A 15,663-nucleotide genomic window follows, 5' to 3' on the forward strand; every position below is an offset into this window, starting at 1 on the left:
CACATACCAAATTCAGGACAAACTGCTGAGAAATAGGGCAGACCCACCCCAAAACTGGTGGTTATTCTCCCATAAGATATACCAAACCAGCAACAAAAGTAAACTTCTGTTTCACCACACTGGCTAACAAGTCAGAAAAGCAGTTTCCTTAGGCATTCCAATCCTTATATCACCACCAAAAACACTAGACTTAAAGATGAATGGTTCTTTAAAAACCAATTTCATCAAATAAAAGGTTCTTCTGATCCCAAAGGACCAGCCACACAGCCAGGTCAATATATAACTCAGATCTTACCCAATAATCACACTGTTGCCAATCTAGATATTAGATACTAAAAACGGTTTATTTATAAAAAGAAAGAAAGGTGAGAGTTAAAATTGGTTAAAGGAATCAAATACATACAATTGCAAAGTTCTTGGTTCAGGCTTGAAGCCGTGATGGAATAAACTGCTGGCTTAAGGCAAGTCTCTGGTTGCTTCCAAATCATTGGAAGGTCCTCAGTCCCTTAGAATGCTTCTGTTAGTATAAGTCCATAGTCCAAAGGTATGAGCAGGAAAGAGGCAAAATGGAGATGTTTCCAGGGCCTTTTATAGCTTCTGTCAATTGAAGGGAATCCCATTGTTCTGACTGTGGAAAATTACAGGTAAAAGATGGTGTTTGGGGTCACATGGGCAAGTCGCATGTCCATGCATGATTTCACTTAGTCATAGCAGGAAAGTCCATTAAGCATAGATAGGCGTCTCTCATGGTCCATGGTGAGTTAAGGCTAAATATCTTGTGGGCGTTACCCCAAGAGCAAACATTTGAAATCTAGATATAGAGCCAATACTCATAACTTCAAATACAAAAATGATTCATGCATACAAATAGCATAATCGTATTAAGCAAATCATACCCTTTCCATAGACACCTTTCTTGACATACTTTGTACAAGATTTGTTGCAATTATTTAACAGTACTAGCAAGAATGATTTACATGGTCATATTTTAATCAGATAACGTCACAGTGCCTAATTGGACAATCTAGCTCTTACCTGTTACAGAAAAGTCGTATAGAATTTCATAGGGACAAAACCAGTAAGGTTCTACAGAACTAATTGTAAAACCTGTAGAATGTAATAGAGAATGTGGTCCTTTCTCTCAGGATGATGGAGGAAGGGAACTGCAGAAAGGATATAATTTTCTATTCACATCTATAAGATGTTTTTGCATGGGGAGGAATTAGGGCTCCTATTAAAGTGAATGGGTAGTTTACTATTGGCTTAAATGGAAGCTAGATTGAGCCCAAAATCTGTACTTCCCCACTACAGGGCATAATAAATTAATGTCTGATGGTTGTACCCACTCACATTGCAGTGAAGGTGCCTTAATGTTTAATAGTATAATTCCTTTTTTTCCCTCTGAACTTGCTTCATAACCCTGACATTCTTTGAATGTACTGTTTGCCTTGGAATGGCCCTGGCTTTTTAAAGTAATGTTTAGTTGTTCATTGTGTATATATGTCATTAATGCCTTTAAAGGTAATTGCTGTTTATACTTAGTGTAAATATATGTAACCCAATATTTAGATTATATAATTACAGCATGTAAAGATGAGTCTGGAGGATGATAAAACAGCTTTTAAACAAAATTTGAAACAACATATTTCACGTGTGCAACAGCTGAAAGGTCAAATCCTGTGCGGTTGGTCTCAGCAGAGGGGTGAATTTCACCCTTAAAGCGAGTGCAGTTAGACCTTAGAATAGTCCCCAAAACCATAGTTCCTGCTGGAAATAGCAGTGTTATTGGCTAGCGTTATGGGCTGTGATTTTCAAAGTAGCATAAGGGAATGAGGCACCCAAATCTGTTGAAAGTGTGTTTTAAAAGCTGAGTCACAGAGTCTATAATCTTGACTAACTGAAAAGTCGGATTGTAAGAGCACAAATGTATTGGGAATCGTACCTCCTTTTTGCCTTTTTATTTAATGCAAAAACTTTTTATGGATCTAATAATTTTCCCCAAAGCCAAGCAACTCCTACAAAGTTTAACTCTGAATAAATGTTTACATCTAGCTGATAAAACCCTCATATTAGGGAAAGCATTTCAGTTACACCAGTCTATCTGAAAAATAGGGATATTACCATTTGACATGCCAGCCCAAGGCATCAGTCTGCCATGCAATTAGCTCTTCATGAGTGGGAACTCATTTCAGCTTAGTATTACCATTCCAGATCATTTCCCGCACCCTCAGACCTTATGCAGAGAGAACCCGCCACACAGAAATCTGCACATTTTCATGAGAAAAGCAACCCCAACCATTTGGCTGACACCACCAGCCCTATCTCCAGACTCACAGAGATCCTTCTCCAGGGATAGAGATCTGGACATGGATGGGGAACCAATGTCTAGGTGCATCATTATTCTACCCTTCCCCCCCCCCCCATAAACCCGGAGGATATCTACTGTGGCTGTGTTATCTTAACCAAACAGCCATTCCATACAGGGGAAACTCTGCTTTTAAAACATGGAGGGGAGGCAGAGTTCTAGATATAGTGGACAACTGGAGAGGGAGCTATGCTGGCAGGAGAATGGGAAGGGCCACAAGGAATCTAGAGACAATACAATGGCAAATTATTCATCCCTGACAGTATGATCTGGAGAAAACTCTGAGAGGGAATTTCCCCACCCCGGCTTCCTACAACAGATTTTTTAATAAGAGGGGCTGACTGTAATCATTTTCTGCATAATATACTGTCTGCTGCTTTATTTCTGACTGGAAATAAAATATATTTGTTCTAAGTGGCCCCATCATCAACCTGTTTGTTTGGATACAATTTTATAAACATTTAGTAAATACTTTTATCAAGAGGAAATGCAGCTTAGGAAATATCTTCCTTTCTGTTTCTAGGAAGGAAGTACGTGATCTGGGGCTCGTTATTTTAGTGGATGCTCGTAAGTGCCAGCCTAGTCCTGGTCTTTTCAAAGCTTTCACAGCATTACAGGTAAGTGCTAGTGGTTATGGTGCATTGTTTAAGAGCACAAAATAAAATACTAGTGTTTTTTAAAATTATTGTTATTGTTATTATTTGTATTGTGGTAGCACCTAGAGGCCTCTAATCAGGTACTGGGGAGTTGTTTTTTTGGGTGCTGTGCACACAGACAATCAAAAGATGCCTCTTGTCCCAAAGAGCTTACAGTGTTAAACTTAATACCAGTGGTAGTTCTTTCCCTTTTGAATTACTTTCCTCCATTCAGCACATGGAAAAATTAATTTGTGATACACAATAGGATCATCAAAGAATCAGTTGAAAAAGTTAAAGCCAATTAGGTATAAATATAAGTAGAAGGAATAGATTTAAAATACAAAATACAAGTATGGTATATTCTTGAGAGGAGTTTAGTGCTAGTTCTACAAAAATAAGCACTGTCTGTCTGTTGACATTAAGTCCAGTTTTCTCAAACAGTGAGTAGGACTTGAGCAGCTTATTGGGAAGTTGTTATGGAGATTCACTTGCATTTGATATTATCCAACATTCATTTTGTTAACCTGTAGTTTGGTGCACTGAGGGAAACAAACAGCAAAGTAAAAGTTACACAGAATGTCTTGACAACTGAGGCCAACTTTTCTTCTGCCTTTAATGGAGTGAATTGTTTTTGCATGCACAGTGAAACTAAAGATCTGTTAGTGCTGGTTCACTGAACAGTTCAAAAAGGAAAAGACACTAGCACAAAGGTCTTAGTATCTTCTAGTCTGATTTTCTGTTACAACGTATTTTGACATTATAGTGACTCTAGCACGTCATTATCACAACGGCCTTTTAATGTGCTTGACTTCCATCAATATTCCTTTGACAAGGGTAAAGTGTTTTTTGTTCAGATCAGAATTAATCACAGTCAGAAAATGGACATTCTTCCAAAGTTCGTACATCCCAGCCTTGGTTCTGAATCATGACAACAGCAAAATGAAAACATTGAAAACTCACGGAGAGAGGAGTGAAATTTTCCCGTGCAGTCTGCTTTGAGCCATAGCTGACATTTAAGGTTATACAGTGCAGGATGTAGATATGGTAATCGTGTTATTCAAGGAGAAAAATAACAAAACAAGAACAAGTTGTTGTAGACGATGACTACTTTATGATTCCTCCCACCTTTTCACTCTTTCCCATCTACCCTTACAAGCCTTACATTGTAACTGCACTCAGATTAAAAAGGCACTACGCTGTCCATCTGAAAGCTGATCAATTAAAAAAAGTAAAGTTACAAGTAGTTTCAGGTATTAAACCTTCTTATTCTCCTGACCATCTTTCCTAAAATGTTTTCACCTGTCCATTTACTGTATGAAGATCCACACTAACATGAGAGGAAACTGATTAAAGCTGCAGTCCTGTAATCAGCTCCACATGGTACCTATATGAGGCCTAACTGACTAAAAAAAGGGAAACAGTGGAACTAACTGTTTCCAAAGTGCTGTCCAGGTGCCCAAAGTAAACAAAGTAGAAGACCAGAGCAAAATGATTTTTGATCTTTAATCTTTTATGGTTCTAGTGAGAACTTGAGTATTGTAACAATAGATCAAACATTTTCAGACTTGAGGTGCAAGTACCTCCAGCTACTGCATTTACTTAACATCACCCTGTGAGTTTTACACAGCTATTTTCCCACAGCTGCAGACAGACACTAACCATATGTAGCACTTAGATCTATATAGTTGCCCTTCCTACACACAGCTGGTGCACCAAAACAGTTTAGAGAAAAAAGAAATATGCACTGGGAAAATTTCCACCAAATACTCAAGTTCTTATTGTAACTGAATCTTCTAAACGGCTTGGCAACCAACTTGAAAAAAGGAAATCTACTGAATTCACATTGTTGTAATTATTTTATTAAGCTGGCTTTAGTGTTTTCTTAAGTATATTACACATCTGAGATGTAGCAGATATGCCCTGAGGAAAAATATGTCATCACAAGATGATGAATTGAATCCTGGAAGCATTTTGGCACAGTGTTTAACAAGGTATTTGTCTCAAATGAAAGCAATGGAAATGTGGAATTAGGTAGAGATAGTTTTATTATAATGAAATTAAATGTAACAGTTTGACAATTTTTCCTTTGTCAGCTCCATTTTTAGAGTTTAGAGCCATTTTAATTTAGAGTGGGATGAAACTTGGTCTGTGTGCTTGGGTGGAGAAGAGGTTGCCATTAACAAAAAAAAATTCAATTAGTTTGACTTTTTCCATTTTGAAGTGCACATGTAGGAGACATAACTAAAATGTGGGCTTCCAGATACTCTCTTACCACAGGCAGGAGCAAACACTGTTGAACTTTTGAAAAACGATAAAGATGAAATGCTAATTTTGCCAATCCGGAAAGGTGATCGGTGTGCTTCAAATATAAATGTGGCTACTTGAGCATGTGCCATAAACATACATTGGACTCTGCATTACAGCATGCTTTGCAGCTGGTGTGATTAAAGACTTAATACATCATCAGTAGAAAGGGCTCAGAGGGAGGACTGGTGGTTTTGTTGTTATCATTCTTGTCATTCTGTTTATAACATCAGTTCCCTCTTTTTAACTTACAAAATCAAAGCTATACTGTCCTAGCCTTCAGCTCACTCTTATTTCCTCCTCAGCTCAGCACTGGTTGTGACTGTGGTCATGCAGGCAGGACAGGGACTACTTGCCTAGGACCCTTCACGATGAGCCTTTAGAGGGGGTGGGAAGGAGCCCTGGTACCATGCACAGGGAGCTGTAAGCTGCTCCAGGAAAAGGGGACAAGTAATTTACTTTTCCCCCAGAGCAAAGGGGGAACGGAGGAGGAATTGTTCTCAGTGTTTGTTCTCTGTCTCAGGGCAGCTGCATACTGCCTCTGATTCCGGGCAGACTGTAAAATTATAATCAAGCCTCAAGTGAGATCAGAGTTAACTCTGCCACTCAGCCTGTATCGTCCCAATGTTCAGTCTTTGCATTAGAGCACGTCCAATGTGTATAGCTAAGCTGTGTTTTTTGAAGTATCCTTTAAACACAGAGATGGAAAACGAGAAGGAATATTAGATAAAGATAACAAAAAATTAGAACACAGAATAGTAAAAATGAAAAAAGACAGTAACACCAATAGTACATTGTGTCATAGCAACAGAAATAATAAGGCTTTTTCGCAAGCTGTGGAGTCACAATGGATATGATGACGCAGAAGCAGTCCAATCAAGATTTAGGGCTAAAATATGAAGAGTTGCTTTGTACTTCTAAGTGAAGCACCAAATGGCCTAAAATTCAGTGAATTCAGTGGATGGTAGGCAGGCAGTGAACTCGCATGCTCTGCCTCCTGAAACCTCCGTTTGAATAAGAGCTGCAGAATAAGGAAGGCGTAATAGTGATATAATACCTACTTAGGGCCCTACACCATATTTATCTCCAGCACTGGGATGAATTAGGCCCTGATCCTGCACCCACTGAAAGCAGAGGAAACACTGATTGATTTCAATAGGGGTTGGATAAATCCCTAAATGCATAACTGATGGATTAAAAAAAAATACACATGCAATGTCTTTTGAGACCTAATACCCTCTCCAACAACCACTTTTATAAGAGAGAAAACACCATCAAACAATACTGCATGAAGCAAGAAATATGAATGTCATCCTTTATTAGTTAAAGTATTTAAACTTCAGTTACTGTTTGAAATGTGTATCGTTTACAACATGATGATGGAGTCTCATGTTGATGTCGACCTATGAGGATTCAGCAAACACTACAGGTGAACACATATATGTGAGGTCACAGCAATGTGAGAACCACAAACACAGTTTTATATGTGCAATAGACAAGATTGACCATGATCATTGCAGGCTATTGCAGCCTTGTTTTGTGCTGTTCGCATTTTTAAAATAAGGCTCTTTAATGCCTTATGGGAAAAACATAGTGCAAAGCAAGGACACATACAGCATAGGTTAGTCATTAAGAAAACATCATTGCATTTGTAGCTAATCCAAGTTAATTTTATTGAAGAATAAAACAATGTGCTCCTGCAACAACAAGAACAGAATTTGACCCCATAACTACATTTATTATATGGAAAATACATTATTTAAAAATAACGATGTAAGGCTATTTCTTGACTTATGATGCTCATGTTAACCAATCAAGCTGAATTTTGAAAAATGGCAAAAAGGGAAAAAAGATTGGGAGGTGCATAACAAAGCATTTCTCTAAATTCATTTTGCTTTGCTTTCCAGAGTGCAGTTCCTCACTCCATTCACAGTGTCCTGATATTGACTGAGAAGGAATCTGCATTTAGACCTGACAAAGATACTGCAATTCAGGTAACATTAAGATGAATGTGCGTGATATTTTGTAAAGTTAAATTTTGTTATGAAATGTTACTTTGCAAAATGTGACTTCATGACATTTTATTTGGTTTAGAAGAAATTGATTTTTTTTTTTTTTTTTTGGTGTTTTTAAGGGGCAAATTCTGCTATTACTCACTGAATAATACATTATACTTTGAGTAGCTCCAATTCAGTAGCACCTTACTGTGTGAGTAGTGCCACTGAAATCTATATCTATCTATAATGTGCTTTTCAATGCAAATCTTATTTTAGGTACTTATGTGGGTGCCATTACCATGATATCTGAGCACATCGCAGTCATTAATGTATTTATCCTCACAACAGCCCTGTCGTGTAAGGAATGTAAGGGTGGCAGAATTTGCCCTTTTATGGCTAGACTTACTGCATAAACCAGTTTGCTGAATCGTATAAGTGGGTAGTCAGAAGTATGTTTGTGTGAATTGTATTCTTTACAATAACATAATGACTTACTGCTGCTGTTTTTGTATTTACTATGCAGGAATTTTATAATTAAAATATTTTTAAAAATACAAAATTGATGGATGTTTGATTTAATTTAAATAATAAACTCATTTTTGCTGTTTAACTTCAGCTCCCTTTATATTAATTTCCATCAGAACAGAAGCTTGTTCTCCTGAACTTTGTATGTAGAGTTAAAATATACTATTTTCTCCCAATAAAACTTGATACCCAAAGAATTTTTAACGATGTCTCTTTATTTCTTTGTATGTAATATTCTATTGGTATAGATGGTTGTTAGAGACAGAAGTCACTTGAGATTTTTTTTCCCCTTCAATCTTATCTATATTTTAACAAATACATAATAGTAACAGAAAATATTTTCTACAAATAAGATGTAGTACTTTGGGCCAGATCCTCAGCTGGTGCAAATTTGCATGGCTCCATTGACTTCCTTCTAGAAGACAGAGTATTACACATGAAGAAAATGTACGTTTTTCCCAGTGGTTTGATTTATGGCAATAATACAGCTCCATTCACAATTTTTCTTTAACAGTATGAAGTCCTCACATCGCTGAAGGCTCTGCAAAAGCACATTGACTGTACCCAGTTGACAGCAGAATTTGATGGAACCTTTCTGTATAACCACCATGACTGGACGCGTTTCCGAAAGGTAAGATAGTGCTTGCAGCTCCCATTACTTGTTCTCCTCTGATTTTATTTTCCCTTTTAGAATGTTCTTGATGGAATTTAGTAACTTTTATTCCTCATAAAAATGAGAAACAAATAGTGCCAGCTAGAGTCTTGTACGCTGCATGTAGGTGGTGTTGATCCCCACACAGCTGTGCCGCTGTACTCTGTTAATCCCTGGCTAGGTCAGTCTTGGCCTCTGTTCAGCTGTGTCATGGTTGCAGGATTCAGACAGATTTCCACTCTGGATTATGTTAGAATTGCCAAACTCACTTTTTAACACATATCTGAATCACTAGGGCCAGATCCTCAACTGGTGTCCATCAACTTAGCTATATTAAAGTCAATAACTGGCCCTGAAGTTTTCTTCATGTGCAGTACTTTGTCCTCTGGCACTGAAGTCAATGGAGCTATGCCAGTTTATGCCAGCTGAAGGTCTGGCATCTATGGAGACTGTATATAACCACACATTCCAAATACTGACTTGGAAAACAATGATCTTATTTAAGTCTAGGCCTATTTTGATGTTAAAAAAAATAACTGTGTCTAAGGTCTAAATGCAGTTTTTATGCCCATTTAACTATTTCAATTAATGGAGTAATTTTTTTTTTTACTGAAATAGATCTATATAACCCTTAGTGTGAATGTAGTTATTCTGGAATAAAAGTGCCTTTTATCTGTGTAGCTTATTCCCCTTGTTAGTTTGGCTTATTCCCTTTATTCCCCTTCCCATGCAAGAATAGTTATACTGGTATAACTGCATCCACATTAGGGGGATTGTACCACTTAACTATACTGGTTTCAAACTGGTATAGTTAAAGCAGTACAAAAACTACGTGTAGACAAACCCTTATTGTGAATGACATACAAATAACTCTTTCTGACCATTTAGGACACTTTAAGTTTAAGAAGCCAAAGCTATTTCCTGAGACTGACTTTTTGAGTGTTTTTACCTGTCGTTGTGTTTTATCGCTGCAGAAACTGGAACCCTTTATTACAAACTGCAAAGAGGCCATTGTCTTTCTACAGAACTCAGTCTGTTCGCTGAACTCCAAGAGAACCCTAAGTACAGTGCAGGTAAGTATTAGCTGATGTCACAAATGCTGTGTCTTGAATTCAAAAAATTGGAAGCCTGAGGTAGCTCAGTAATCTATTATGGGCGTTGTTATTAGAGAGAAGCTGAGGAGGAGATATTTGAATCCTGTCTGCATCAGGTTTAGACTAGCATTCAGTTACGAGGTCAGAATAGGGTGTCGAGGTTTAGATCTGAAAGTACCAATGGTCCCATGAGCTGTTCTCACAAAATTTGAAACCAAGATTGTAGACATCTTGCAAGATGAGCCCTTCTCATAAGGTTTCTGCCATACCTGAAAAACAAACCCTAGAAAATAGACCCTTTTGGTTTATTTTCAATGCAACACAAAATTATAGGGATGGGTTCAGGTGTAGTCGTTCAAATTTGCATCCCTTTAATTTTAAAGGAGTTTGGATTCAAGGTTCCAGCTTTGGCCCATCTCTAATTATTGTTGTTTTAACAATTTTCTGTTAAAGGTGCCAGTTTGCTAGCCCTGGAAACTGAATTCCTCTGTCTACAAAAGAAGCATGGCTTAGTCAGTGATAGTACAGGCTTCCCCACACTTCCTTGCCAGAGTGCCTGAATCAACCTGAGGGACCAAGTGTAGTGAATGAGAGAGTAGTTCAGTCTCCATAATGTTTTGGCCAAAAATTATTGCTAAAACTGGTTCAGCTCCACCAGTAGAAGCAACAGGGAAATGTAGGACAAAAATTACAAGTGGGAACCAGGCATTCACAGGTTCTGTTATTTCCCTGACCAATGTGCACATGGATTTGTTTTATAAAAGCCGTGCTAGCCAAGCTATGGTACCAACACACTATCTAAGTTTCTAGTAAAATGAGATTAATCGTGTTTCTTCTGTATAGGAGGTCAGGGACTTAATCGACAAACACAAGACAATGATGAAACTTGTTTTGGAAGATGCCTTGCTGGTAACATTAAGGCTAGAGGGTGGGACAATCCTTGCAAGACTCAGGAAAGAGGAATTCTGCAATACAGAAGACTACCGGTAGGTGCTTGCTTTGCAATAAGTGCTGCATCAGAGATCCATGTTAATCAGAGAAGGGAAAAGGGAGAGAAAGGGCTTGTCTACATGGCACTGCAGTCAGTGTCTGTGTGTGTTTGTGGGGGGGGTGAATTGTAGAGAGCACAACATGTTAGATTAAACTGCCCCATGTAGACCCTGCTGGTGTGAACTAGAAGGCACCTAGTTGGCAGTGATGCAGTCCTGTAGGAGAACTGTAACAGAGTCTGTGGCCCATCATATGAATCTGGGCTCGGCTCTCCTGTTCCCATCCAGGTGCTCCCAGTTGGGCCAGTTCAGCGCACAGGGCAGCATTTGGGGTTATAAAAGGTCAGTGAGGAGCCAGAGCAGACTGAGTCAGTCAGACAAGAGGGGTAAGAGATGGGAGCCACCGGAGAGAGAAGGTGGTTCCTGGGAGAGCAGCCAGAGGGGTTTGTGGCTGGCATCCGCTAGCCAGAGCTAAGGGGCAGGAAAGGGCTGACGGCAGGACGAGCAGCAGCAGCAGAGGGCGATGCCTGCTGGCTCTAAACCAGAGAGCCAGAGCCAAGGGCTGAAGGAAGGAAGGGCTGCGGTGGCTGGTCTGACAGAGGACGATTGACTCAGGGTATGTCTACACAGTGACTAGACACCTGCGGCTGGCCTTGCCAGCCAATTTGGCCTCACAGTGCTTGGGCTGTGGGCCTATTACATTGCTGTGTAGATGTCTGGGCTCAGGCTGAAGCTGGGGCTCTAGCACTCTGCGGGGTGGATGGGTCCCAGAGCTTAGGCTCCAGCCCAAGCCTGGAAGTCCACACAGCAGTGAAACAGCATCACAGGCCTAGCCCCTCAAGTCTGAGTCAGCTGGCACAGACCAGTCGTGGGTTTTTCTTTGCTGTGTAAACATATCCAAAGAGTCCAGATGTAGTGGAAGACACTAGGATGGTGAGAACCAAGCCAGGTTTTAAAGGCTACGTGCACTGCGGGATGTGGACTATGTTTTGGGACTACTGGTTATGGACTCTTGCATTATGTTTTTGTTAATAAATTATGACGGACTGGAACAGTGGCTCTCAACCTTTCCAGGCTACTGTTCCCCTTTCAGAAGTCTGATTTGTCTGGGGTACCCCAAGTTTCACCTCACTTAAAAACTACTTGCTTACAAAATCAGACATAAAAATATGAGTGTGTCACAGCACACTAATACTGAAAAATTGCTTACATTCTCATTTTTATCATATAATTATAAAATAAATTGATTGGAATATAAACATTGTACTTACATTTCAATGTGATACTTGAGCCTGTTTTTCTCTTGTGTGCCTCGTTTGAAACCCGAGCCCTGCTGCCTAGGGCTGAAGCATGTAACAGCTTCGCAGGGCCCACTGTGGCCACCCCAATGCCAGCTCTTCACTTGTGACCCTAAACCTGTCCCACAACCCCCTTTGGGGTCGCAACCCCCAGGTTGAGAAACATTGATCTAGATGAGTTGAGTGCCCCCTGGAAGACCTCTGAATACCCCCGGGGGTACGTGTACCCCTGGCTGAGAACCACTGGACTGGAGGATAAACTTGTATTGAGTTACTGGGGAGCCATGAGGAAAGCTGAAACAAGGAGCCATTTGCAGGGCTTCCCCAAGGCCATGAGGGTGTGCCTGAGAGGAGACCACTCGTTTACAACTATGTTAACGCAAACGAAGATACTTTTTAGTTCATCCCAGCAGAGTCTGCATGGGGCAGTTAGAGTGCAGCATGTTAGAGCGCTCTACAGTTCACACCCTTGTAGACCAGAATGCAGCATCGTTGTAGTCAAGCCCAAAGAGAGAGGAAATGTAACAAGGGGAAGACGTGTGTAACACCTTAACAGATTTCATGTTCCCTCCTAAGGAGAATAGCAAATATAGATGTTTTGTGCAAGGTACTACTCTCATTTATACATACACGGTTCTGAGTGAACGAAATGGGATTTACATACAAATCTCCTACTGTATGTAGCATTTGTCTCTATGAAGTGATTGACCTCTAAGGCAAAACAGAGTAACAAACATTAAATTTTCCAAAAATTTCAAAAAGAAGCAATTTTTAAATCTCTCCATCTGAAAAAGTGCTTGTCAATTTAATTGAATATTTCAGAGAAACTTTTATCATATACTGGGAGTTACCTTCAGATTTTCAGAACATCAAGTCAAGATACCTGTTTTTGGTAAGGGTTCGAGGCTGGCTGAAATTCAGCCTTATAATGGAAGACTGGTTGCAGACTTGCGTCTGGAGAGACTTGGGCCCTCCCTAATTCAACTATTTAATACCTCATGCAGGGTGAGGTGGTGAGGTATCGAGGGGGTTGGTGGGCACTTACCTGGTGAGTCATAAATTAAGATAGGCAGGTATTATGCCAATCTGATCAGATCAGGTAATTAGAGTGCAGAGAATTCTATAACTGTAATGAGGTCTTGATCCTGCAAAGTGTTTAAGCATTTGCCTAACTTTAAGCACATGAGTAATCCTGCAGACTTGAAGCTTTGCAGAATCAAGCCTTTATATATAGCTCTGGGTTAGTGCAGCCTGACTGGCTGAAACAACTCCATTTATATACAACAGCCAAGATTTTCAAAAATGACTAGTGATTTTTGGATGCCTTAGAGAGTCTGCTGAGCTACACACGCTTGAGCACCCAGCAACTGAGATACCTCAAATCACTGGTCATTTTTGAAAATCTTGGCTGCCATGTGGTTCTGAGTAGGATACATTTTCCTTTGACAAGTTGAACAAGCAAACACACACTAATATGTTCTGTAGGTGTTGGCTTGTTGGCCCAAACCTCCTTTGCTTTGCTGATTAACAGATTATATTTCAGAAGACGACAATCATCAAGAGTGGACTCTTCTGGCATTGTGTTTGCACTGGACATTTATGTGTTGTTTTTCCCCCCATAGAGATGCCATGGAGGCTATAACAAGATTGTACAATCAAGTAGATGAGGAGGTCCATAGGCTGGTTCTCATATCAAATAAGTGTCTGCAACAACTGGAGAATCTCCAGGAAATAAGAACATTTGAAGAAGATTGTGACCAGGTCAGTACTATTTTTGAGATTTAATGTATGCCAGCTATAGGGCTAACCTTCCATTTTTCCATCATGGGGGCCAAGTTGATCTGTGAATATAAGCTACATATTGGGCTGGCCACATATGTGTGTGCATGCAGTACAAATAATGTCACAGTTCAGGGCAACTGCATCTGTATTCCTTTGTGGTCCAGCAAGTACACCCACTCTAGGCTCCAGGCTCCTCAGCTGTCACCTCTCCTGGGCAGAAACGTGTGTGTCTCTCCCTCCTCACCTGGGGTTTTCAGGATGCACAGTCCCTACCTATACTGTGAGTTCCCTGGCAAGTCAGACTGTCTAAGTAAGCCTGCTTTGCTTTCTCCTCAGAGGTTATGAACAGTCATAATTGTCCACAGTTGCAAGTTACCACACATCCCTTTCTAAGCAAACACATTTATTCTTAAGGTGAAAGCATTACACAGAAAATGCATTTTAAAACAATAAAAGAACTTACATGCCTGAACATAAGCCAGAGATCCTCCCCTACTCCAACAAGGACTCTGGTAGGATTCAGTCCTTCAAACCCCAGTATGGGGGTTTTCTGTAGTCACAAGTTCATAACAGCTTTTGCTCAGAACAAGAATCCATATGCATAGGTTAGCCTTTCCTTTCTACAGCCTGGGTCTGTGATCTGCAGAGAACTTGAATAGGTAATCAGCCAAGGAGTGGTTCTCTCCTCAAGGCATAGATTCAAAAGGGTGTGTCCAGAGGTGGGAATTGCATTCCACTCCTTCCAGGTATCTCCTGGGAAATCCACTTCACTTTGTTGGTGCTGAAAGTTTTTTTTTGTCTGATACTTTGTTTAAAATAGTTCTTTGAAGCTAATAGCACTTCTGAGATTTTACATTGGCCATGTCTCCCCACTAGAATAGTTATGTACAATCCCACAATAATACATAAACTTTGCATTTATAATACATTGGACTGGAAAGCTATTTAAATTTAATTCAGTAAGGTCTCCCAAGGGTAAACTTTCCAAGTCAGTGAAACATCTGTAATAAATCCTGAGTAAAGCAAATGTAAATATTTTAATAAATGTTTTTAAAAATTAACACAGACCTTTTGGCTCTTTGTATTCAGTGAACTGTTCTAATTATATTTTTATTCATTAATCACTAATGATCTTACCCTACAGTCTCTATAGACAAATTTCTCACTGAGTTCAATGAGAGTTTTGCCTGTGTAAGGAGTACAAGGTGAGGCCTAACATATGGTGCAAACTAATATATGTTTGACTAAAGTGTCTGTTACTAAATGCAGTACATAAAATAGCTTTCTAGATAAATTGTATATGAGGAGAGAGAGATTTTTTCATAGTTTTGAAATAAAGAATTTAAAAGATTTATTTGGTATATGTTCACAAGAGTTTAATTTGCTTTGATAAAGTTGCTTTATTTCTGTGTTAGATATAGTTTACTCATTAATTTAAAAAAACAAATCTTGTATCCTCTATAGATAAAACTCTGGTTTGAAAATGAAAGGGAGCGATATCTTGGCCCTTTAGATCAAGAACTGCTTTCTCTGGAAAGTGTGAAGAAGCAGCAAGAAGAATTCAGAGTTTTCAGTGACAAAGTGATGGTGAGTATTGTACTAAGGAACACCTGGTTTTGCTTTTGTTATTTTAGTTGCATCTGCAATAGCCTAGAAAATTAATTGGGGAAATACAAACCAAAGCTGTAATAGATTAAGAATGTTAATTTCATTATTGGTAATATAACAACACTAACTCTGTGGCTCTGGGAAAGTTACTGCCTCTTTAACTGGAATTTATAATATACAAGAAGAAAACAAGTAATACACCGAGAGGGAGAGCTATGCATGTGCAAGAGGGACTGCACAAGTTCTCAGTACTGCAAAGCATAATTGAGGAATTTAGGAGAGAGTTTTTAATTTAGGAGAGAGTTTTTGTGGAAAAATTGGAAAGAGTCCAACGGAGGGCAACAAAAATGATTAGGGGTCTGGAGCACATGACTTATGAGGAGAGGCTGAGGGAACTGGGATTGTTTAGTC

General features: G+C 39.4%; 1 protein-coding gene across 5 annotated transcripts in view; it reads left to right on the plus strand.

Moving 5' to 3' along the window:
* The window catches only part of PLEKHG4B (pleckstrin homology and RhoGEF domain containing G4B), a 198,798-nt gene that overhangs the window by 136,575 nt on the left and 46,560 nt on the right, over window positions 1-15,663 (plus strand). For all 5 annotated transcript variants that reach the window (XM_054019017.1, XM_054019016.1, XM_054019013.1 and 2 more), the window contains 7 exons: window positions 2,889-2,982; window positions 7,215-7,301; window positions 8,344-8,460; window positions 9,456-9,554; window positions 10,419-10,561; window positions 13,485-13,623; window positions 15,109-15,231. In XM_054019017.1, the coding sequence (XP_053874992.1) occupies window positions 2,889-2,982; window positions 7,215-7,301; window positions 8,344-8,460; window positions 9,456-9,554; window positions 10,419-10,561; window positions 13,485-13,623; window positions 15,109-15,231 (802 nt within the window). The remainder of the gene's footprint in view (window positions 1-2,888; window positions 2,983-7,214; window positions 7,302-8,343; window positions 8,461-9,455; window positions 9,555-10,418; window positions 10,562-13,484; window positions 13,624-15,108; window positions 15,232-15,663) is intronic.

This window comes from Malaclemys terrapin, chromosome 2 (genome assembly GCF_027887155.1).
Source record: "Malaclemys terrapin pileata isolate rMalTer1 chromosome 2, rMalTer1.hap1, whole genome shotgun sequence".
Lineage (NCBI taxonomy): Eukaryota > Metazoa > Chordata > Testudines > Emydidae > Malaclemys > Malaclemys terrapin.